At 39.4% G+C, this 24,972-nt stretch overlaps 2 protein-coding genes across 2 annotated transcripts in view; one reads left to right on the plus strand and one right to left on the minus strand.

Annotated features, from left to right (window-relative positions):
- The first annotated feature begins 14 nt into the window (after positions 1–14).
- Positions 15–8,649, plus strand: LOC118212565 (liver-expressed antimicrobial peptide 2). Its single transcript, XM_035390553.1, has 6 exons — positions 15–328; positions 732–830; positions 2,302–5,335; positions 5,426–5,520; positions 6,436–6,578; positions 7,692–8,649. Exons 4-6 carry the CDS (start codon positions 5,455–5,457, stop codon positions 7,726–7,728), a joined length of 246 nt encoding a protein of 81 aa, XP_035246444.1. The 5' UTR covers positions 15–328; positions 732–830; positions 2,302–5,335; positions 5,426–5,454; the 3' UTR covers positions 7,729–8,649.
- The window catches only part of scarb2c (scavenger receptor class B, member 2c), a 22,524-nt gene continuing 6,000 nt past the window's right edge, over positions 8,449–24,972 (minus strand). Inside the window, exons 7-12 of the mRNA XM_035390552.1 lie at positions 24,160–24,338; positions 23,885–24,003; positions 21,868–21,941; positions 14,090–14,141; positions 12,431–12,583; positions 8,449–11,960 (exon numbers count right to left, since the gene is read on the minus strand). Coding sequence (XP_035246443.1) covers positions 11,919–11,960; positions 12,431–12,583; positions 14,090–14,141; positions 21,868–21,941; positions 23,885–24,003; positions 24,160–24,338 — 619 coding nt within the window. The 3' untranslated portion in view covers positions 8,449–11,918. The remainder of the gene's footprint in view (positions 11,961–12,430; positions 12,584–14,089; positions 14,142–21,867; positions 21,942–23,884; positions 24,004–24,159; positions 24,339–24,972) is intronic.

Below are 24,972 nucleotides of genomic sequence, written 5' to 3' on the forward strand. Positions count from 1 at the left end.
AGGTCATTCATACCCTTGGGCAAACGTGCAGTGGCTTCTTTCTTAATCTTTGTCAAGGTCTTTTTAAAGTGAAAAGACGGGCTGTTGAAGTAGCCGTGCTACTGTGAGCTAGCAGCAATGATTGTGGATTCCCAAGATGTCAGACTGATCAGGTAAAAGTAGCCTATAGTTGGGGAGGGAATTATACCATTTTGTGGGTCCTGTGATCAGAGAGGAGCTTCTAGACCGGACTGTTGAAGTTCACATGGCTGTTGACCACTTCACTCAACCATCTCACACCTCGTTTCAGTTTGCTGTATAAGTATTTGGAAATTTTGGAAATTAAAAGGTAAATTTATACCATTTTCTCATGTGGACTACGCCATTTCCAAAATGCTCTTTGCCAGAGCAACTTAAGTATGAAAACAGATTTTCGTCCATACATTACCAAGTAAAAAAAACACCATGAAGATGTTCCTGTTGTTTGCTTGCTGAATTGACCCAAGGAAAGTAAATGTCATAAATGGGAGTAACTGAGTTTTGTCTGCTTCCTTCGTTCATATCATTGAACTAATTAGATAATTGTCTTGCTTAAGTAGCCTAATAGGCCTATTAACACAATAGTTACTCATAGCCAACATTAGCCTGATCATTTGTTAGCTACAGTGCATTAGGCTAAATGTTGGCCTTTTACTTTTGTCTGGAGAATGTGACCTAGTACCAAATTAAAATAACTTTTCTAATTCATTTAGAACTGAAGGTCTGGCCCTCAATGCTGTTCCCAGTGAAACAGGAGCTGGCAAACAAATATCATGTTTGCTTTTACAGTATCATAAAAGAGATCAAGCAAGGTAAACAATACGTTGCTTTATTTTTAGGTTAGATGACTCACAATGCAGGCACCTCTCATTGTACTTTGAATCTTTTACTAAAATCTACCTAGTGGCCATTCATGAATGCCACATATTCATGTATTGCATTTGCAGAAAGGCTGCTGAAAGGGATCATTTTAATTCAAAGAATCAAGGATTGGCATGAACATCATGGATATTAGATCACTTCAGCATGTGTATAAACTTCATAATATACAAGTTTATGTGTAAGGTATATGTAAATTGCGCATATTGTGGTGTGTTAGTGTAGTATGCTTGGGCTTGGGCTTGGTATGAAAAGATTGTGGGCTCATTTCCCTGCTGCTGTGCTGCTATTGTACTCTTGAGCAAGGTATGTAACATGAATTGCTTCAGTAAATGGCTGTATGGATTGTATATGTAGTTGGTGAAAGTTCCTCTGGCTAAGACTGTCTGCTAAATGCCTAAATGTACTGTGTATACTGTGTGTATGTGTGTGTATGTTTACAGTATACTAAATAACTTGTTTGTTCATTGACCAAACTGCTCTATTCATTTCATGGATTGGGGCTAATTGCAGGCTTGAAGGAGGTTGCCAAGGCCTATTTTGAAACACAAACATCTTGCTTGTTTGAAGACAAAACATGAGTTTGTTTCAAGGACAGGTTTGTGGTTACTTTGAGGTGCTTCTGTATGCCGTGAAGCTAAGAAGGAATTCTCTTCCTTGACAACAAGTAGTGTACATCTCATCACATATCTCATTCCTCCATCACATGAAATCTCTGAATGAATTGATTTTTACTTTCATAATTTAAAATTACTGATTACACAAGCTTAATGAATGAAAACATCAGTTATTTATTTCCAAACAGAAACTTTAAGCCATCATGACAATTTGGTTAGGTGATGATGATGATGATGATCATTATGATTATTATTATTTATATATGTAATTTTTCCATATTGGCCTATTGCAATTTTGATGCACAGACTGCACGTATCTTATTGGCCAGAAGAGTTGCCTATTGTGTGATGCATTGGTGGAAATCCTACTGAATAAAGCCCTTTGTCACTGGTCAGTGCTGCAGTCATTCATACATCCCCCAACCAGACACATGCCCACAGTCTGCACTGGCATTGGCATGGACATGATCCAATTCCAGGACTGTAGAATGTGTCACAGCATTAAAGATTAGTGCTTTAGTTGGACACCCAGGAGATCTGCTCTCAGTTATAGCTACACATTCCATTGAAATGAAGTGACCAGGGAATAGGTTTATGGTAGAAGAAAGGTTGTGTGCATGAACAGATATTTTATCCTTTATTTTGAATTAACAGAATATGAAATACAACACTAAAACTATTGTAACATCGTGCATGCATACCCTGCCATCAGCAATGCATTAAGTTTTCAGGGCAGTCAGCTTTCTTTAAATAATTCCAGTCATGGAGCGGCAACATTTTTGTTCAGTTCTATGAAAGGCTGACAAAACGTCCTCGGCCGTGGAATCCACAGGCTGACGCACTGAGGAGGCACTATGGCACCAAAGACAATATTAGACAATGGGGGTCCGTCCTTCCTCTGTCAAAACACAATGACCAGTACGTCTTCATAAACCCATTTTCTGGAAGGTGAGTCACTGGGAAGCCTTTTGGTTTTTATCAATGGTCTTTCAAACTTGTAAGACTCATAAAGATTCTCACACTGCATTTATGCTTACTGTACAGCCATTCACACTAACAGTATTGCCTCTTACAGCTCCAGGGGTTCCTCCAGGACAGTTGCCACTGCTGACTCCATGCTTTGCCACGCCCACTGCATTGCACAGAGCAGTTAGACTGTATGCATAGCATCAAACAAAAACAAAAGCTTCCTGGATACTTGCCTGCAAGCTACATGCTACAGCATTAGAAACAATGCTCCGCCTGATAACTCTACGCACAAAGAACCTGGCTCTTCTGTTTTCTCTCTCATGTGATGTCAAGTGCAATTCAGAGTTGCGAGTTGAGGTTTTTTTTAACCTTTTGAATCACGCTGAGGGGACAGGGGGTGAAGTGGCATCTTGGCAAAGGTTAAAAGCCAATCCCAAAGCTGAAGCAAATGCCTTCCTCCAGCCCTGTAAAGACCAACCTCCTATCACATTGCCATATATTTTGTGATTGCTTGTTTTCACATAGACATAAATATTTGTTATATTCAGATACATATTTTTTCATTGTATCTCAGCTAATAATTTAAATAAGCTGTACCCAATGTGGTAGAAATAATGCTGCTCATTCTGAAAAATGAGACGTGGAAAAAAAAAGAAAAATTATAAATAAATCCAAAGTGTGAATGATGGAAATCCCCTGATATTTTAGAACAAGTAGACATTTATTCCGCTGACACATGCACAATACTCCCACTCATGGCTTATGAACACAGTTATTTATATTGACTGTGTGTGTGTGTGTGTGTGTGTGATGTCTTTTGGTTGCCTACTTGCACTCAGACCCGAGAATTGCTGCTTGCAATTGATTAATATCCCATTTTATTTGTTATATTAAGTGTTTATATATGCATTCACAAATATGTATGTACACTATGGACTGTTGAATGACCTCATTTGTGTTGCTGGCATTTGTTGTCCAATTTTTTTTCCATCATAAGCCACATAATGGCATTGCCAAGACACATTGGGCTTAATTAGAATCTCTCCTTCTGAGAAACGATCGCTTCGTAACTAGGTGAGTGATACTGGCCAATTCAGATACAGACTGTTGTGTGAATTCTTCTCAGTGCTGTGAGCATGAGCTTTTGCTGGTGGCTTTTTCATTACATGTGGTTTGTAAATGAGAGACTCTTTGGAAATAACAATTCCTCTGAATATAGCAGGATGAAATGCACAGGCGTTAAAAATGCGTACATTGTGATATGGACATTCATTCAGTTTGCACTGTGAAGGGAGCTATTCAAAGCTAGCTTTTAGATACTAACACTGCCCTCTGTTGCCTTAGAGATGTCAGTAACATTTGGAAGGTTGGAGGGATAGTTAACTTTCTGGGTTTTAAAAATATATTGTTTCAGATTTAATGTTTTTGATTGGCCTAGACTGTTTTTATGTGCCATTAAGGGCATTTTAAGTATCACAGAAGTTTCTGATGACCTGCCAGCTTTAAATGGCTGGTATAGGGGCATTTGGAGCTTTGTCATATAAAGCAAAAATACAGGTAACAGAATACAGGTAACTCCACAGCAGCTTGTACAATGACATTATTAATTAAATTTCTGTCATAGATGAAGAAGATTAGTAACACAAAGTATAGCTTCATATATGCAGTTCATTAAGACACAATGAGATAAAATACACCCTATTGAACACTGTGGGGGTAATTAGTCCTCTGCGTTTGACCCATCCTAGATACTTAGGTGCAGTGGGCAGCCACAGTACAGTGCCTGGGGACCAACTTCTGTGCTAAGGCCAGTGCCTTCGTCAAGGGCAATGGCAGAAGTATACATAACCTGATGTCTTTTGGTGCGGGAGGAAACTGGAGTACCCGGAGGAGACCAACGCAAACACGAGGAGACCATGCTAATTCTAATGTACTAGATTATGGTTGTGATTATTTGATTGTTTGCTACTTCTGCAATGGCTGTATTGCAAAGTTACCTGTGCTAACATTGCATGTACACACACAAACACACTCACACATACATGCACATACATATACACATGCATATGCACATATTGTATCCATAAATACATAGACATGGCTGTTTATTTGAATTATTTTCTGTGGAAGTTTGAGATTATCAAATTGCAGCAAGCCATGGAATCCTGTCACATGTAGTAGTTGCGCAATCTAAGACATAGCTTCTCTAGACAGGTCAGTACAGCTGCGTTATAATGGGATCCTGTGTCACAGCTGAGGTCACGTGTCACCAGGCTGAAAAGGGGACCGAATCAAAGAATGCTACCCATATGTGCAGCCAGATTAGTCTGAGACTGCTGTCCACATGCGCAGCCAGATTAATCTGAGACTGCTGTCCACATGCGCAGCCAGATTAATCTGAGACTGCTGTCCACATGCGCAGCCAGATTAATCTGAGACTGCTGTCCACATGCGCAGCCAGATTAATCTGAGACTGCTGTCCACATGCGCAGCCAGATTAATCTGAGACTGCTGTCCACATGCGCAGCCAGATTAATCTGAGACTGTTGTCCACATGCGCAGCCAGATTAATCTGAGACTGCTGTCCATATGCGCAGCCAGATTAATCAGAGACTGCTGTGCATATGCGCAGCTGGGGAAGAGAAGCAATCTATTGCACTGCTCCAAACATTCTAACAGCTTTATGATTTCAGACTCTTCACCTACACACTTTAGGGCATCTGCCATTCTTTGCAAGATCACAATGTATCTGGATGCATGATGTGTTTTGATATACCTTGTCTCACAGACTGCCAATTATGGTGGCAAAAGGTCTGAGGAATAGGAGACGTGGAATCGGCATCATCTCCACGGTTAGTGCGCCCTTTGCTCATTGACCTGGACGTTATCAGAAGATAATGCTTTCTAATATAAAGCCAGCCACTTATCCGGTTTTACTGTAGTTCAATTCACAACTCCCAAGAAGCCAAACATGAGGACTCTACTCCGTAAACTCTTTGCCACGTTCTTTCTCCTGTCCCTGGTCTGTGTCCTGCAGGTAAGACTTTATCACTTCTTCCTTTTCAATATGGAATCCTTTTACAGGGTAGTTGATAGGATGCCACTCAAAACTCTTTGGAAAGCTGTAAACATCCTGTGTATGTCAGTGTTCTATTGCATTTTTGTACAGGAGTTCAGGCATTTGCTTGTGTTTTTTTGTATTTAAACACATTGTTCATTAATAACGGATGGTATGTTTTGTGATTAAAGATTAATGTAACCCTTGCACACATTTCTGTATTTACAGTCCATGTCTTGTAGCCAAGACTCTGAGCCATCTGTTCTGGCACTGAAACCAGAGGAGGCTAGATGTATATCAGTAACATTACAACTTGTCACCATTGCTAGCAGTGCTGCAGTACTGTGTGGCCAGTAGGGTGTAAAATAGTTAAGGTTTTGCAGGAGAGTACAGCAGTGGCGTGCATTACATCACAGGCATTTAGCAGATGCTCTTGTCCACAGCGACTTACACAACTTTTACATAGCATTTACATTGCATCCATTTATACAGTGGGATGTATACTGAAGCAATACAGGTTAAGTACCTCGCTCAAAAGGACTAAAGTGCCTATATCTTGCTCAAAAGCTGAGTCAGTATTTTTTTATTTACCAAGGCTTTGATGCTGCATAATTTAAAACCAGAATTAAATGCACAACTGTGTACACCAAACCTCCTCTGCACACTGCCGGTTGTAACGAGTTGTTTATCAAGACAAAAATGCTGTGTACTAGATGTTCTAATCTTGACACAGTTCCAGCGCCAACAGGGTGGACTTTCTCAGTCTGGCTTTGAGAATCCTCGCACTGTACATTGTGGTAGTACAAGGAGAGCAGACCAATGTCTGAAGAGGAAGCCTGATTTATGGGTGGAGCCAGAGCATTGACCCATGTGTGTGTGCATGTGCTCCTGCAGGTACAGATGGCCCCTGTGCCAGACGAGTGGGGCACAGACCTGATCTACCGCGCTAAGCGGTCCCTGCTGTGGCGCTGGAACACCCTGAGGCCCGTGGGTGCCAGCTGTCGGGAGCACTCGGAATGTGGGACCAAGTACTGCAGGTGAGTTCAGTGTCCCCCAACACCGACATGCAACTGAACCCAAGAAAAGAGGGACCGGGACCCTTGGAATGCACACCTTCAGTGACCTCTGCTAGGTAGACAAGTGCTTTGACCAAACCTAAAATTGAAAACCTCAAAGACACCACAGACCCGCACAGACCACATGACTCCAATGATACAAAATGAAGACAGGACTTTTTTTCTTTTCCTTTTTTTTTTCCATCATTCAGTCCTTTTTGTAAAAAGCTTTATAGGTTAAAAATAGTTATGCCTTTTTTCACTGTTAAACATAAAGCCTTTTTAAAGACAGAAATACTACAATGATGATGAAAGCCATGGTTCCTCACTGAAAACAGCCCTTACACTAAATGCTCATAAAATCATAGTTCATATCACAATTAGCTGGAATTACTTGAAGTGTTCTGTTCCACATTCTCCAGAAATTATAATATAAAGGCACATTTCTATGGGGTTTTTAGGGGACATTAAGTGGGTGGGAAAGCTGATTCATGCAAACAACATAAAATATGGTTGGGCAAACTTCCTCTTTAATGGCAACTGATCTCCTTCAGAAAATCAGTAAAAGGATAGCATAGAATTTGTTCTCGATGCAAATAAAAATGTCAGACAACGGTTTTCTTTTATTGACTGAGAATTACCAGGAAAACACTTTAAAAAGCACCTTAAAGAAAGCATATATCCACACAAAAGTAAGGAATAATATATTCTATTAAGCTATTCTGTTATTAAAACAAACTGTATTATAGGTCTTTGAAATACATAAGCACAGTGGGTAAGGAACTGGGCTTGTAACCGAAAGATCGCAGGTTCGATTCCCGGGTAGGGCACTGCCGTTGTACCCTTGAGCAAGGTACTTAACCAAAATTGCTTCAGTATATATCCAGCTGTATAAAATGGATACAATGTAAAATGCTATGTAAAAGTTGTGTAAGTTGCTCTGGATAAGAGCGTCTGCTAAATGCCTGTAATGTAACATAAGTGTTTTTTCCTTGTCACAATATATTTTGAATTCTGAATGTACTGTAACAGTCATCATACAGCTTCACATGAGACCCTGTGTAATGTGCCCATGCTTTATGTTTGTCTCTGTAGGGATCGAGCCTGCTCCTTCCGAGTGTTTGCATCTTAAATGAAAGAACCTCGACCCTTTCTGCTAGCCTTGCCTCCAGAAGAAGCAGCTTTTAATTGATCAAGCCAGAGAAGAGATGCTACAGCTACAATGATCTTTGATGGATTTTATAAGCAAAGGAAAACTAAAAAGTGGAATTCTGCAGTTGGACATCCTTCCAGACCAATTTGCCTTTGTTTGCCACAGTATTATATTAAACACAAATGGGTTAAAAACATCACAAGTACACAAGTTCCATAATCTAGATGCTGAAAATGATAATGTGTGACCCACCAGCACAATGCTTGTTGATTAATGTACCAAATTCCAGCCTGTAATGTACTGTAGAGTGAATTAATTGTGGTCTATATCCGAATAGTCCGCTTGTGTAAAAATATGCTTGAAGGGAAATGTTTCTATTCATACACATGTGCATGTCAAAAAGTGATGTCAGTTTTATAGTTCAAATACATTTGGAATCATCAGCAGCTTTGTACAAATCTGAAAGAGTGCTGACACAAACACCACTTTCACTGAGTTTAGAGGTCATTCCTCTAAATAAGGCGTTTCTAAATGAGAAAACCAGAGCAGTTTCCTGTTTATCAAAAATCTTTGCACACACAGTAACTAGGGGATGTACACTGTGTCAATACAGCCTTTATTTATTTGTAAATATGTTAAGAGTTTGCAATAATTTGTATACAGAAAATGTAAATATTACATGTTAAAATATTTTTTTTGTTTTTTTTATTGTTACAATGGTAGTGCACACGCTTGAAGAAGAAGGGAAAAATACATGATTATTAAACACCGTGCCACAGCTGATAAAACATGTACTGGTTTTGAAAGCAATAAAACACTGGGTTGTTATGTGAAACAGACTGGCATGGGTCGAGACAGAAAAATCTAATGATCTGCAGGGCATAAAAGAGAAGTCACAAAGAGTTCACAAAAAATAATATTTACATCAGTAACTGTTTGAACGACACAATGCCTTCTGTGAAATGTATTAAGCCATATCATCAAACATGTGAACGGTAAAAGCAGCCAAAATCACTGTTTAGAGTTTAGAGTTATTTATTTAACATGCAGTGAATGTTTTTATCTTCATTTGGTATTGATACAGCTATTATTTTATATGCAATTTGGGGGTGGATATATATATGGAAGTATACATTTATAGCATTTGGTCAAGGTTGAACACTGCATGTTGCGTAGTAACGGCTGAATGTAGAAGGACTGAACTGCAGAAACATAGTCTTTGAGAATACTTAACTTTTACCCCCATTTTACATTCTTCATTTTATTGTTTTTAGGTAATTTTTCAACAATGAAGAAGTAGGGCTGTATGACAAGGAAATTCTTGGGGCCAATATTAATAGGCAATATTTAACTGCATATTTTGGCTGATGCGGATACCTCCCCGTTTTCCATTGTAACTACAAATGCACCCTGCAATTTTCCACAGTTACTTAATTATTCATTTATTTTATTACATTTATTCAACCAAGCAAGTCACTTAAGACCAAATTCTTATTTACAATGATGTCCTAAGGAGAGGGAAACCGCTAGAGGAAAAAAATGGTAGGAGGGTGGGGAGGGGGCAGATATAAAAACTAACATTCATGAAGAAGTCGATGGGCACAAACATCAATTTATGAAAATTTTAAAAACTTTTTGGACAAGTACTTCAGATGACTATGATCAAGGCATGACATTTTCACTAAATTTGCATATCAGCCATAATCCTATCTTATCGATAACAACTGCCGATAGCAGTATCGATAACTTTCAACAGTCGATAGCAGTAAGTCTGCATTAATATATTATCGTCTGATTCCTGAATGACCCCAATATTTTCCTGCTTCCTTAATAAACAAAGGTCTTGTTGAGAGATTTTCTTTCTCATGGTTCAGATACATGTAGTAAAGCAAAAAATAAAAATAAAAACAGACTCCCCTACCCATCAGACAGGTAAATTATACTGGAATGGAGTTTCGTTCTGTTCTACAGGACGGGGCTGAGCGTTTGATTTAGAGAAAAAAAATTAAATGAGGCTCTGGACTGGACTCTTTGTCAAAATGATTCCACCTTTGGCAACTTTTACTGTATATACCCCCAGAATTAATATGAACAAGAAAAAAGTTAGGGTCAATTTTTAAAACATTCATTCATGGGGAATATTGTCTGTCTCACTTCAAATGACTGCAAGTGCCTGTTTATAACTGTACAATGTAAACTACTACATTCCAATTAGGGATGCAAATTTTGTACAGTTCTTTTGATCAATCTTTGGAGCCCATTAATCAATTAATAATGATTTAACTCATCAGCCTAATATCTACTAAAATAGGCCTACCAGTTAATGAGTTGTATAATCGGAAAGGTTTAATCAAGACATGCTCAAACAATCATTAAAACAGGATTTGCATTGTGTATTGAAGCCATAATGAGAAGAAACAAAATTACACAAACACAGATTCACAGACAATCTGCACAGGAGAGGAGGGACCACTGAGACTTTTATCACCACTGCGATGGTGATAAAATATATTGTTTATTAATGCTGCTTATTAATGCTTAACTCGGTAATAAACAAATTAACTGCTTTTGGTTTTTTTTGTCTTTCACTTGTAGCTGCTAACAAGTTCTTATAATAAATTTTTTTTTAAAACACATGGATCTATTTAATAGTGTATTCTGTAGTGAAAGTGGTAGGCTATTCATTTAACAAAATGGTAGCAAGTTCCCCACTTTGTAAAGTTGGCCTCTTGATGTGCAGAAAATAAAAAGGTAAGTAAAAGTATAAAACAGAAGTGCAGTGAAACCCCCAACAAAAGATCGCTGATAGGCTATATTCCTGTCTGTAACATGCAGCCGTAACACCATTCGCTAACTTAATACCTAAGCATTTTCTTACAGGAATATGAGCATGAGCGCTCTGGGGTCAGTCTGGTGTGCAGTCTGCTGAAGGTGAGATTGGCAGCTGAAAACACGTGCTCAGATGGCAACGGAGTTCTAAGAATGGGCAAATGACGTTTTGCGAATGCTGCCAGTCGAGGGAACCATGACTCGGCAACTTTCCTCCAGTCGAGGGGTCTAAAGACGGAGAAACGTCTCCTAATGTAAAATCTAATCGCAAACGTTAGGCTATTCATTGGAACGGTTCGAAATTTTACCATTTAATCAATAAAATTAATCGATCAATGTTCTTATAAACATCCCTAATTCCACTTCTTTATTTGAATTCCGAATACATTTACCTGTTCATTCTATATTCAGCAAAGACAGACATTCATCTGAACAGGTTATTTCCTAAGGGAAAACAGTAAACCCTACTATTAGAAATCTGCTTTCTCAAATGAAAAAAGTAATTTCAAAGTCATTAAAATCCCTGTCAAAGTGGTTATAATACCCTTAAAGTGCAAACAAATGATGTACAACAAGCATCACTTTCATTAACAGGAACTCTTGAAGCATTCAAACCTTAAAAAAAGGATTCAAACCTTCAACTTGCCTGCTATCAATGAGTAAAAAAAGAACAAGAGCCAAACTATCTGAAATGTCAAATTAATGACACAATATATTATCTTTCAAAATCTTTGCTTCTAATGCATGATTTACCTCCTGTTCAGAATGATTACTACACTGTGGTATGTTCAAAGTTTGTAAGCCACTTTCTGCAGGACCACACTGACAGTGTTCGCTTAAAACTTCCATCTCCAAGATGGCATCATAACTCATAGACATAAATCCACTAGGATTGTCTGGTGAACCGATAGCTGTCAGGCTAAGTTCCAAGCACTCAACATCTCCATTCTGGGAAAGAATCCTCCAATACTAGTCATTTCGAAAATGTAAATCTCTGGGACCCAGGTATAACAAAAAGCTGCAAAAAATGGTAAAAATGGTAAAAGGATATAAAACACTGATGAAAGTCTCTTAGTTATCACCACCATGTGGACCTACCATGTGTGTGGTTAAAAGAATAAAATGACACACTGTATTAGAAACATTCTTTGGAGCACATCAGCTCGTGGAGATTGCCCAGTACATTGGCCCTTCTAATCCTCGGGAAATGTCAGTAACATGCAAGAAACACTATTAGTTGAGTGAGGCAATGGTTGCTGGAGCAGTGCTTTCTCCACCTGGCACCTTCAATGGGGAGACCACAGTGACCTCGGTCTCCCAGCTTCTCCTCCCTGACGCCGTTAGGATGAGCTTAGGAGGGGTTGCCGTTCTGATGCAGTGGACTGAAAGAAACAGGACAAAGAATCACCATCCAGCCCAGTCAGTCAAAAATGAGTGAACCCTGGAAATGCAGCCAATCCCAAGGCCAATACAAGGTCACGCTATACTTAGATGGTGGTAGTGGCAAAGGTAAAGGTAGTGGTAATGGCAACAATCATGATGATGATAGCAGCAGCAGCACTAAAAATATTAAAATTTAAATATTTTTAATAATAAAAAATAATCATAATAATAGCTTTATATTAATAATAAGTACTTATTCAGGGTGACATATATAGACTATTTTATATTGCTCCCAACCCACTATTCATTATTGTTCAATTAGTGCTCAAGTCAAAAATGAAGGCCCACATTCAAATGTGAGGAGTGCCAATCAACTTTCCCAAGTTGACAGAGATTGATGGCACTTAAATGGGCTGGGCACACAGTATGAGAAATGGTCCAATAAGAGCGTCACATGACCGCAGCTCACCTCAGGGCCTCGCTGACAGCACATTAGCACCGTGAAGACTATGCCTATCAGGATGCCCAGGCCAATCAGCATGAAGGGTATGTTGACGACCACGTCGCCCTTGGTGACCACCGCCCTCACCTTCTTGGCCGACTCCTCATCAATAGTCACGCTCTAGACAGGGAAGAGGCGGGGGGGATCACAAGGAACATCGCGATCTTCACCATGGACCACCACCATTGAGCCAAATTAAGTCTCATCATCTGGGGAAACAATGCCGGCAGCTTCCTGCTGGGAAGTTGCAGCCTCTGTACAAATACCACAGCACCGAGGCCACCCTATCCTGGGAAGTGGCCTTAACTTCTCAAGGGTTCCCGTAAGATAAAAACATGTTTTCAGGAAGTCATGAGGTTTGGATCTACAGTATCAAAAACAGACTCTGCAGTATTACATAAGCTGAATCTCGATTGGCCTTTACACATACAAAAAGAACTCGATGGATAATTCCATGCAAAAACAATCCATTAATCATCTTGCCTGAACGCACTTGCTTAGTCCTGGCAGCCAAACAATGTGGAAAGTGGCTTCTTTCAAAATGTTGATATTCAATTCAATTTTATTTTATTTGTATGCCGCTTTTTACAGAGAACTGTCTCAAAGACACTTTACGGAGTAGCAAGGCAAGAGACAGAGCAAAAAGAGTAAACAGAGCAAACACCAGGCCTCAACCCCCAAATAGCAGGTACATAAGGCAAAAAAAACTCCCCAATGGGAAGAAATGTTGAAAGCCCTGATATGGTATGTATTACACTGCTTTTACACAAGGTTGGGGTTGAGCGGTGTGGTTGACTGGCGTGGTTGAGCAGTGTGGTTGAGCGGTGTGGTTGAGCGGTGTGGTTGACTGGCGTGGTTGAGCGGTGTGGTTGAATGGTGTGGTTGAGCAGTGTGGTTGAGCGGTGTGGTTGAATGGCATGGTTGAGCAGTGTGGTTGAATGGTGTGGTTGAGCAGTGTAGTTGAGCGGTGTGGTTGGATGGCGTGGTTGAGCAGTGTGGTTGAATGGCGTGGTTGAGCGGTGTGGTTGAATGGCGTGGTTGAGCAGTGTGGTTGAATGGCGTGGTTGAGCAGTGTGGTTGAATGGCGTGGTTGAGCAGTGTGGTTGAATGGCGTGGTTGAGCGGTGTGGTTGAGTGGTGTGGTTGAGCAGTGTGGTTGAGTGGTGTGGTTGAATGGCGTGGTTGAGCAGTGTGGTTGAGCGGTGTGGTTGAGTGGTGTGGTTGAATGGCGTGGTTGAGCAGTGTGGTTGAGCGGTGTGGTTGAGCAATGTGGGTTATATGGTGCGTGCTCAGAGGTTGGCTTTTAGAAGAGCAAACCACACTGAAGCATCTAGTTAGTCCACTAAATAAACTCAGAAGTTTGCTTCTTCCAACAAAGTAACCTTTCCTCCATTTGGCCAACATGAGTGGGGCTAACATCCTGCTTTAAATGGTTACTATTTATAGCCCACCATTTTGTTCTCGCATTGCAACCGTGTTTTCTAATCATGTACTCAGCAGCCATGTTCTTCACATCTTTGTCCGATTCCTATCAGCTTATTCCCAGGTCCCCGCCCTGAGGTGTGACAATGACTTCAGAAATTAATTGCAATTCCAAACAAAGCAACAATGAAAATGGAAGTCTTACCTCATTGAGGTACATCACAGGAAATACCAGTGTCTGGACATTACCGGTTTGGCTGCAAAGGAAAAAAGGAAAAAAGAACATGCCAGAACTCACATTTCACCTAAATATTACACTCCTCTCTGTGATCCAGGTTCTATTCTTTAGCTCATATGCCTCAACTTGTCTTCAGATGAAGGGTTACTATTGATGAAATAACTTCCCACACCCTGTTTCATTTCCATCCCATATTTTCCATCCATATTTTCATCCCATATTATTTTTCTGCATAATTTAGAATGTCTGATCGTATTTGGACACCCGTCCCATCGTTGCAAAGTCCAAAACTTGTCAGCAATATATTCTATGCATGAGAAATGTCTTAACTTTGAACGAGACACATCAAAAGAAGCAGCGTTACCCAAAGCATTCATATTTGGAAAAAACTTGTGGTTCTACAGTTCACCAAAGAAAGGTAAAAGTTACCTAAAACGTTTTAAAAGAAAGACTTATGAACTGGTGAGAAGTGCTTTTGCTCAAAGACTGTTCAGTCTACTGGTAAAGCCACAGTAGCACATACGTTGGCAAAAACAATGCTGGTAAGATGAATACAGCATATCAGTCTTCTTAAGAAATAAAGCACTGCAGTCCTGTGAAATAATAAAGTTATATAGCGCATCATATGCCATTTAAACACCCACTGCCATTTTATTGCCACCCTCAGCTTATCGCCAACTTTAGCCCTTGTGGTTTAACCCTGGCGGTATAATACGGAGCCCGTACATTTCCACGCTATGCTGATTATTTATATACTATACTGGTATCCCTGACTATGTGATGCAGTATTCAATTGCACCCAAAATGGATCCTCTGCTCTGCCAACTACAGTAGTTCACTTGCCAAAGCAGACTCTTTCCCCTTGTAATGTCCTGATTTAGCTGAAGACACACGTCATTCCACTGAAACTGATCTGGGCCACTCCACATCTGCCTCTCCACTCTCAGAATGGACATTAAGAATTAAGTTTCCCTATGTCTTCACCATATTATCATCCCAAATGCCCCCTACACATGAATCTTCCAACCTGAAGATGGCAAGGTGCATGTACAGTATGCGCCAATCGCCTAATAAATTGGAATAACGATACATTTTTAACAATACAGATTTTGCTTTGGCAAATAGCTATAATATGCAATGCAGGATATTCAGTAGCTGTAAGGTTTCATGGCAACCCAGTGACTCTGCTAACCAGCTGGAAGAGACATTTTTTTAGGTAAGTATTCAATTAACTGAAAATCCAAAATAATTCAGCACTGCAGTATACACATACCCCTAGACCAGCACAGGGAATTGCAACATTAAGGGGCAGGACTTCTTAAAGGAAACCACAGACAAGACAATTATAGCATATCATAATATGAGAACTGACTTTGTGTTTCATAATTTGAATTGGTATGAAGTTTTTCCAGTATTCAGTTTCAGTTCAGTAAAAAGCTTAATTTGAATTTTGCAAGCTCTATTCAATCTTTCAACTCATAAAAAGCCATGTTTGCACAAATAAAATTTTTACACAGTAAAATACTACTTTACAGATACTAAATTTTAAGATAGGGCATAATCTTCAAGATAACAATTCTATAGCAGTAACATTCCTTACTTTAATTCAAGCATTAACTGTGAACATCCTTAACATACCAGAAAAATAAAATTTACTGCACATTCATGATCATTTAAAAACAATACTGATAAGCACTGTCCATTTGTAATTGAAAGGAGTAAAGTCCAGAGATAACATTAAAAATGAATAACTCTTTGGTAACTGCCAATCATTTGTAATCAATCCTGAGATTTGCCGCTGCAGCACAAACTAATCAATCTAAAACATCAGCCATTTACAACCTTTGTGTTCGCTCTTAATAGCTGAACACCTCACGGCTTCACTGAATGATACTATTGCAGTATCAGAGGTGTATATTTCTGCTTCTCCGTTTATTAGGCAGAAGAAAGAAACGTCCCAAAACAATTATTACGTTTAATGGCTTCTCTAAAATTAAATCCCGTTAAGTAAATGCAATTTTCAGCTGCTCATACAAATCCTCAAATCCTTAAATGGATGTCAAATCTGGTGATTTTGGTAGAATGGGATTTTGTAGGTTCCTGGCTTAATCAGTTGACCACAAACAGCAAGCACCCAGCAAACTCTCAAAAACACTGCTAAAATCTCCAACAGTGCACTCACAAAAGCCCAGATCTAACCACAGCGGGAAAATGGCAGATTTCTGAGAGGCTCCAGGCTCCCGCCAAAAGGGCAGGCTGTGTGTGAATATGGACGATGAGTGAGTATTGTATTAAAATGTACCCAAGATAATGGGAACCAGACTGGCTCAATCATGCACGCTTGCCACATAATGATTCACCTTATTACGCCACTTTGTGTCAGTAATAGCATATCCCTCCCTGATGCCAATTAGTTAAAAAGGTCACCCCCTATCTAAAGGAATCATCATCTAGGACATTACAGAACATTTTAAGTGTTAATTGATCTGACTGATTAAAATTCTGAGAATATGATCCCTTTATTCCTCATATTTTCCACAGCATTAAATTACATTACATTTATTTGGCAGATGCTTTTATCCAAAGCAACGTACAACAAGTGCATACCAAAGGCCACTGGAACAACTACAAAACACAGGTCTGATAAGGTACAATACCGATTTTGTAGAGTTATTCATAGCCATGAACACATTAAGTCCAGTTAAGTCCAGTCCACACAGTAAACATTACTCTGACCTATATGTTCTTCAAGTGCAACAAGCTCTTCTGTAGAAAACAAATTCATTGAAATTAAAATTTCAATTCACAATTCATGAAAAATTTGGATGCTGTATTATATAAAGTGTATAGTTTTATATAAATGAATTGTTACGTGAAGGCTTGTCGGATGGGTAATCTGCATAATGTGATAAAGTATAGCTACATCCAAAGAAATTGAGAGCAAAGTAATGTTAGCACAGACACATGATGATCAGGAAAGATTTAACCCTATCTCCCCTTACATTTAAAAAGGCAATTCTCTGAGAATGTTGCTGGACCTTTAAATCAATGTTTAAAATGGCCTCTAATTTGTCCTACTACTTGCATGAATTGTAAGCAAAACAACTGCTGCTCAGATAACAAGTGGATCCATCAAACACTGCTCAGATTTTCTAAGGAGGTAGTCATCAAACTGACTCAAAATTTTAGTACAAGGAAGAAAACTACAGCTTTCAAATGAATTGAGCCGTTTTGTTTGAAAATCACATTAATACTGACAACAGCATCACCAAGATGCAAGCATTGTACATGACAGGTGTTCTTGGAAAGTAAGTACATTAGATATGGACATCTACAGTTTACTGGGCAATCTGAAGCAAGAGGAAGCGGGGGGGGGGGGGTTGGTGGGTGGGGTGCAGTTGAGGACAGCTACGCTACTGGCATCTACTCAATACCAAAATGTAACTTCATGTACTATCAGTAAGGGTCATAACATGTACACGTCCAAAGGGGAAGAATGTACTGGATCTGAGAGAGGAAGTGCGGTTTCAGTTCCTTCAACTGAACACCCCGGTTTCATTCCACAAAAACTGACAGCCACCCCTTCCTCAAACCCTTGTACAAGGAGAATATCATATTGGCAACAGTCACTGACACTAGACCGTAGCTTGCCAATAAATAAGGAGGCATTATCAGCTGGGAAGATTGTAAAGCAAACATTCCTTATGGGGAAAAACATCCCTACTGCGCTAGAGGAAGAAATATGGGGGAGAAGGCACAGCAAGCACTGAATAATATCCCAAAGGCCCTGCACACAAATGTTGGAAAGCCTGTGTTTTTCCTCAGTTCAGATCAGACAAATACAAACGGCTGATAACAAAAAGTAAAAAAGCACCCTTAGGATACTGTCTGGTACTGTGTGAATTTGACAAGTCCATAATAGCTAAATGAAAATGCTTGGCATTTCATGATTGTTCACACCCATCACGAACTGGAAGAGATACATAGTGTGCATTTTTGTGCAGCATTCTCAAAAGAGTGCAAGCACAACAGCCAATATCACTTCATGGGCCGTTCTGTATGACCTGATAATTTTACTGCAGATACAATGCCCTAGCATCTTATGAGGTTTTCACCTTAAATAGAGCATCACGGTGAAGTCTGGGGCTTTTTTACTCAGTTGGCTGCCCTCTACCAGGAAAAAGCTACAGCAGCTCAGATTTGCTTAATGTCCCAGTTAAGCTTTGTTTTGCTTGATTGAGCGTGGAAAACAGGAGGAATGGCCATTCTCTAAGCAAGCTGCTAACACTGCTGGTTAATACTTGGAAACAATAATGAAATAGGGACAAAAACAACAAACTAAACGGTGACTCATAGTGATAAACAGGCCGCTAGTAGCACTGTACAATGCCATATAGTGGCACAGTGTTGAAATGACTGGAGTCTAGACTAGAACAAATCTTGCCTGATAAGACTTAACACAGCTGGCCAGAAGAACCCAGCTTGAGCTTTGGGACTTGCTGAACACCTGTTGTACAAGTGTGGTATGAAGGGCCTTCACTACCTGATAAAGTGACTTAAGATTTGGCTACAAGACTACTCCAAATGGAGAAATAAAATAACATAAAAATCAAGACTTTCACAAAAAGCCTAAATATGAACCTGCTGAAACATTCCTAACTGCAACGGGTAAAACTTTATGGGTAAAACTTATGAGACATGACATTTAGAAAGTATAAATTATAATTAAGCCTTACATGAAAATGTACATTTTAATTAATGAGGTACAGCAGTATTGTCCAGTTATAACTTTCTTAGTTGACCTTCCTTTAACTTGAATCTGAAATTGAAATGCCTTCAGCACCCAAAGAATATGATCCATAGTTAAATCAACACACAAATAACTTGCAAATCTGCGGCCTCCCTCATTCTAATAGAAGACACATGGCTGAACCACAGTGGCTGTGTATCTGCCAAACTGCTTATTGGCAGCAATGTGAACGTGTGGCTTAAGAGGGCAAAGGCTTTCTCCACGGTGGACTCCCATTGGGCACGCCCACAGTTTCATGACAGGGCAGCTGCAGGGCATCGTGATTCACCCTAAGCCGCAAACAGCCACGGAGGAGAGGGGGGATGGCAAGGAAGCCAGACACTGCTCTTGTGGGTTGACAAATCAAAGCAGCGTCACATGATTAAGCCCAGAAGTCATTTCCTTCTGGAAAACATGACTTGCCGCTTACAGCTCAGCGCTGTAAAACCCACTCCAGCATGTTCGTGTCCACTTTGGCAGTTGGGTCAGTTCAAAGGTCACTGACCTTTGGGTACCACCCCCAAAACTTCCACCCATGTCACTTTACAGCACTATATTTAACAGGTCAAAGGTGATTTGATTTATATCAATTAGCACACCTGCTAAAGTGTGTAGGGCACATACTGTCTTGTGCTTTTCTCTTAAATTAGTTAACCACATTCTTACAAACCATTTTGATTGAGACATATGCTTGACAGGAAAAAATAACCAAGAAAGCAAGAGCGCTCTCAAGATACGCAGACAGAACTATGCAAAAGCAACTTAATTAAACGGGATTGCATAATGTTTTCAAAAACAAAAGGAATTATTTAATTATATTATTTTACTGTGGCCAATAAATAACATGCATGTAAACTGTCCTTATATGGTTTCTTAATTTAATTCCACTTTAAAGTGATGTCAGAGTACAAATAGTGTTGTTTAATTAAAGTACAACTGAGCCACACAGCGAAGTGGTGGAACATTGTTAAAATATAGTTAAATATGAGAATTATCTGCCTGTGTTTGTGTGAATGGGACGACAGTTAGCGGCTGTACTACATAATTCTTTGCATCAGGGACATGCAAAAGTGCTTAATGAGCAACAGGGGAATGTTATTGGTCAGACTGTACACAACACTACCCCACCAGTACTACACCAATACAAATACCACCATTTAACACTGAGTTTCATTACAGCCTAGTTTAACCAGGTGTTTTGTCATTTCAATATATTTTTTTACATAACTAGCAGTATCCATGAACCATTCCCCTTCCTGACAGAAACTACTGGCATAATCTCCTGGAGAAGCACTGCCAATTTCCATGTCTATATTATACAAAGGAAATTGCAAAGACACGGCACATGCCAACACTACCTTTCGTCTAATGTAATTCATCCTGTTACAATAGATTAGAATCGTGTTTAGACAGATGGCAAAAAGTGTACACCTCATCCTACTATGATTATGCACCATGACAAAATTCCTTATGTTTGTGTATTAATGCAGAGATGTTTTACACATTTCCAGGACTTTCATTCCAATTGTGCTTTAGTATAAGAAATGACCTGCATTGGCTGCCAATCTGGTTTGCTGAAAAGACATCCACTTCATGGAGTATGCCATGAAATAAATAGTAGCCAACCCCTGTTGAGTAAGCGCAGGTGACATCAGGGTTGTTTGTTTAATGGTTGTCTAAAGTTTTAGAACGCTGGATTTTGTGAATTGAGTCAACTGGTTATCTTATGTCATGGAATATCAAATATCAGGAACATATCAGGTTTATTTAATTTTCATTTTGACATGGCCACAGTGTGCATCATGATGAACACCGCTCTAATGCCATGAAAATGACTTCAAGACTCCCGGTATCATCTTTATGTAATATGAACAGAACTTATTTTTGAAGAACTTTAAAGTGGATTAGAGCTGGCCGAGAATCGGGAAGGCCATAAGCTTGGGACATTCAGCAGATTATGGTCCGGACTTTGTGGAAGTATGGGTTTTCTTCATTCTTTTAATGTTTTTACATTTCTTCTTATGAAAGATTGTACTGATCAAGAATATACTTAAATGTATGTGATTATGGGATGATCTCTGAAGAACAATAGGTATTCTGTGTTATGTCTATTTGTAACTAAGGAAAGACAGTGGTCTCCTTGTACACTGATGCATACTACCTAAAGAATTTTGAACCCCAGTTACAGGAGGGAAAATTGTAAACGTTTACTTGAGTGGAATTTTGTAAGTAACTTCTGGTGGGAAACAGTCTTGTGCAGAAGACCTTTGAGTGTTAAGAGAAGAGAAAGGATACTAATTTAGAAAGAACTGATTTGCTATATATAGTAAATGTATAGATTATATTCTATTAAAATGAATGAATGAAAATCAAAGTAATCACGGCAACAGCATTGATATAAACATAGTTTGTTAGAACATGGTGGTATGTATATGAGTCAATATTTCAGTTGGATTACAGCATGTAGTGAATGCATGTAAAGTGCATGTACTTTGAAACTGGAAGATGGATCAATTGTTAACCATGAGGACAAATACTTTTTATTCAAGTCATGCATATATATTTCTCTGTAAGTGTGTGTAGTGAAATATCTGTCATTGATTAAAATGGAAGATTATATAATAGTTATTGTTAAACTAACTTATGAAACATATGTTTGACCTAGGCTGGGATTGGTTATTTTAAAGGGAAGATACATCAGGGTAGGAGGAGATCTGATTGTATAAAAAGGATGTAAAAACATAATGGGAAGAAGCTCTCTATGTATCTGTATGGTACTAGAGACCTCCCGTAGGCCTACGTACATGAAAAGGATTATTGATTAAAGAGAATAAAAAGGTTATTAGAAGAAATCATAAGTTCTAGTCTTTATTCTTGCATCACCGACTCACCCACCGAACCTAAGAAGGGATTTTCCTCCACAACTTCTAAGCCATTTCCAAAATAAAAAGCTCACCTGAAAACTGGAATTTTCTCGATGTAGACGTTCACTTGCAGACGTTTCGCAGCCCTCAGAAGAATCCCAGTGAGCTGAGGGGAGATTATTTTGAGACTATGCGCATTATTTGCGGTACACTGTACAGGGTTACAGATAAGGATTAAACAGCCTAAAACCTACATCCTAAACAAAATGTCTGCTGTTATTTAATGTTACATAAGGAACACATGAAGAAAACATAAGAATAAGTAAAGAACATTGGAATATATGCTGTTGATTGAAAAGTACAAAATGTGATGGTTAAAATGAAAATGTCCAAACAAGGAACTTTACTGCCCTCTGTTGATGGTTTTAACATTCACAGCATACAGAAAAAAGCATAAATATAAGTTTTTATTTACATATTCGATCAAAATACAATCAGCAGCATAATTCATTACAGTAAGCTACAACATGCTTAATTAAAGCAAGAGATAAGAAAAGCCTATATAGCAGAGATAAGAGTTTATGTGGGCTGCTGGACTCTGATGCGGAAATTCATTTATGATTCAGAATTAAACTTTCAGCTGATTGCTCCAAATATATTGATCTCAATTAAACTATGCCACATCCACCCTCAACACAGCACACAGTTCATTAATCCATCAAAAATGAATTAATAAAAAGAATACTCTGAACAATACTTTAACAACTCTTCTGAACAAGAAAATGGCCACTTGACTAAAAAGGTAATCAACTGATTTGAAGTGATTGACTGGCTAACTGATCAACTGACTAACGACACAGATTCCAATAATTTTAAATAAACCGACTGAAGGGTTCCAGATTATCCTTCAGTCATTAATCACTGGAGTAATGATCATCATGATCACAGTGGTGACAGCGCAGCTCTAAATTTAGCAGCATCGTACGTGCAGAAGGACAAACAGCAGCGGTTTCATCTGGGACCTGCAGGACTTCACCAGCACAATATATCAATCGGTGCCAGTAACCTGACAACAAGGCGTCGGGCCTTATCTTGAGCACTTCTGTCCCTGGTACAACCCCAATTACTGGCATCTGAACAACAGCACTATAAACGGCTGCTTATCAATCAGGACTTCAGACCAACAGGCCTACCATGCTTCTTGAGGTGAAACTTCCTGAGTTCATTAGGAGAGCAATGGGCCCAGAAGTCTGACTTTGACTACTTAGTTACTGAGGTAATCTTAGTTACTAAGGTGCTACAGTAGGTGACAAGTTAACACTCGTGGGTTAAACACAGTTAATCCTGAAGTAAACGGGGAGTAAAGACACCTGAAAACTCCTCAGTTTATCAGCAGAATTTCAAAGCCATAAGACTGCATTACTTATTAAACAGCACATTCACTCAACTGGGTGCACGGTACATTAAAAGGCCATATCTCAATTTTATTTTATTTTAAGTTAAAATATTTACAAATTTCTAACCATTTTGCCCCTACTGAAGGAAGGGCCACTGTTACGATGCCCTTCTTAAATTCAGGAGGGTGCAGACTACAAGCCATGTCTGTCGAAGCACAAGCTACTATACCAGCCATGGGGTCTTCTCCCTCCACGACCACCAGCTGTAGCACTTAGTTACTGTGCCAGACAACATCTCATATGCAGTCAGCATAGGCAGGTCGACCAGACATACTCTTACACGATGAGTCAGGTCTGACACACCAAGGACTCGTGCTTCTAACCTGGGTACCCACCTATTCGCTGTAATTTTAATTACTTATGCTCTAGAAGATCTGAGATCTTTATGTAGTTCTAAAAGATCTGAAATCTGTATGTAGTTCATCAACATTTACAGAAGTAAAGAAATTTGAAATTTACATGTGTTTTTCACAGACAATTGAAATGAAACTTCCCAAAGTGGAAAACTGAAGGTCTGTTATATTGTAATATTATTTAAACTGCTTCTTATTTTTTTCCAAGAGGTCAATTAGCCTCATCCCATACAAACTGTAGCAGTGCGACCTCTAGTGGTGAACAATTGAAAACACAAAAGAATCTGCATCACACTTACTGGGTTGATATCAAGGACCGTTTCATGGTACTCTTTCTTTGGTTTCATTCCAAAAACATCATTAACAAACTTCTCATCTGCCTGGTAGAAATGTGGAGAGGACATTATAATTGGAGCACCTGTGTAAAAAAAAAAATACACAAAAAGAAAGAATAAGATGGCTGATTGTGAATATAATATTAATTTGTCAATTTATATCTTACATATATATGTTATATAATATAATATGGAAAAAACGCTCTGATGCGTCATAATTTTCTCAAACAGCCTCTCACCTTGTTTGCAGACACTAACGTTGAGCAGACCTGATGCCAGGCAGTTCCCGGCTGGCACACAGAAGCCAGCGTTAGCTGGGTTCAGCGTGTGGTTGGCAAACACCTCACTGGGCGGCACAAACCTGTAGGCCGGGATACCCAACACGCTGACATCCTTCTCATACTGGGCGTAAATGGACCTGTGTCAGAAGCAGAGGAATGCGCAAAAAAACAATGTCAAAAGTGCTGTTTTCTGGGGAAAGTCCAACAATAAGGCAATCACTGAAGATAAACACACAACACGAGACTACTGTGGCCCGTCAGTGCCCAGTCTGGCTTTATGGTCAGAATTATTGCATGCGTGTCGTTTCATGCCCACTGTCCTTCAAAAAGATGCTTTTCTCTGCATTTATGAACAGGCAATGGCCACAGCTGACACACTTTCCGAGGGCAATTCCACAGAGTGGTGCGTCATTACGGAACAGCCACGCACTGTAATGTGTAGCTAAGCAGCACGACTGAATGAGTGTGAATTAGTGAGACTGTGTTAGCTCATATCAGACCATTTCACAGGACTGGTAACATGTTAGATGGCATATTCAAGGTCTTAACGAAAAAGGGAAAAAATGAAAAGGCAACATCAAAAGATTACGAGCACTTCCTCAATCAGAAGGGCCGACATCAGCACCCCAGAGGCTTATCAAAGGACACAGGGAGCAAACGGAGCCCCGCTGCCGTCCCCACGCATGCGGGCTCTGTGAGAGAAGCAGCTGAGAGTGAGAAAATGGCAGTGGGTCCGCCATCTCCCCGCAGAGAGAAGCCACACATCTTAAT

The sequence above is a fragment of the Anguilla anguilla genome, chromosome 14 (assembly GCF_013347855.1).
Source record: "Anguilla anguilla isolate fAngAng1 chromosome 14, fAngAng1.pri, whole genome shotgun sequence".
NCBI lineage: Eukaryota > Metazoa > Chordata > Actinopteri > Anguilliformes > Anguillidae > Anguilla > Anguilla anguilla.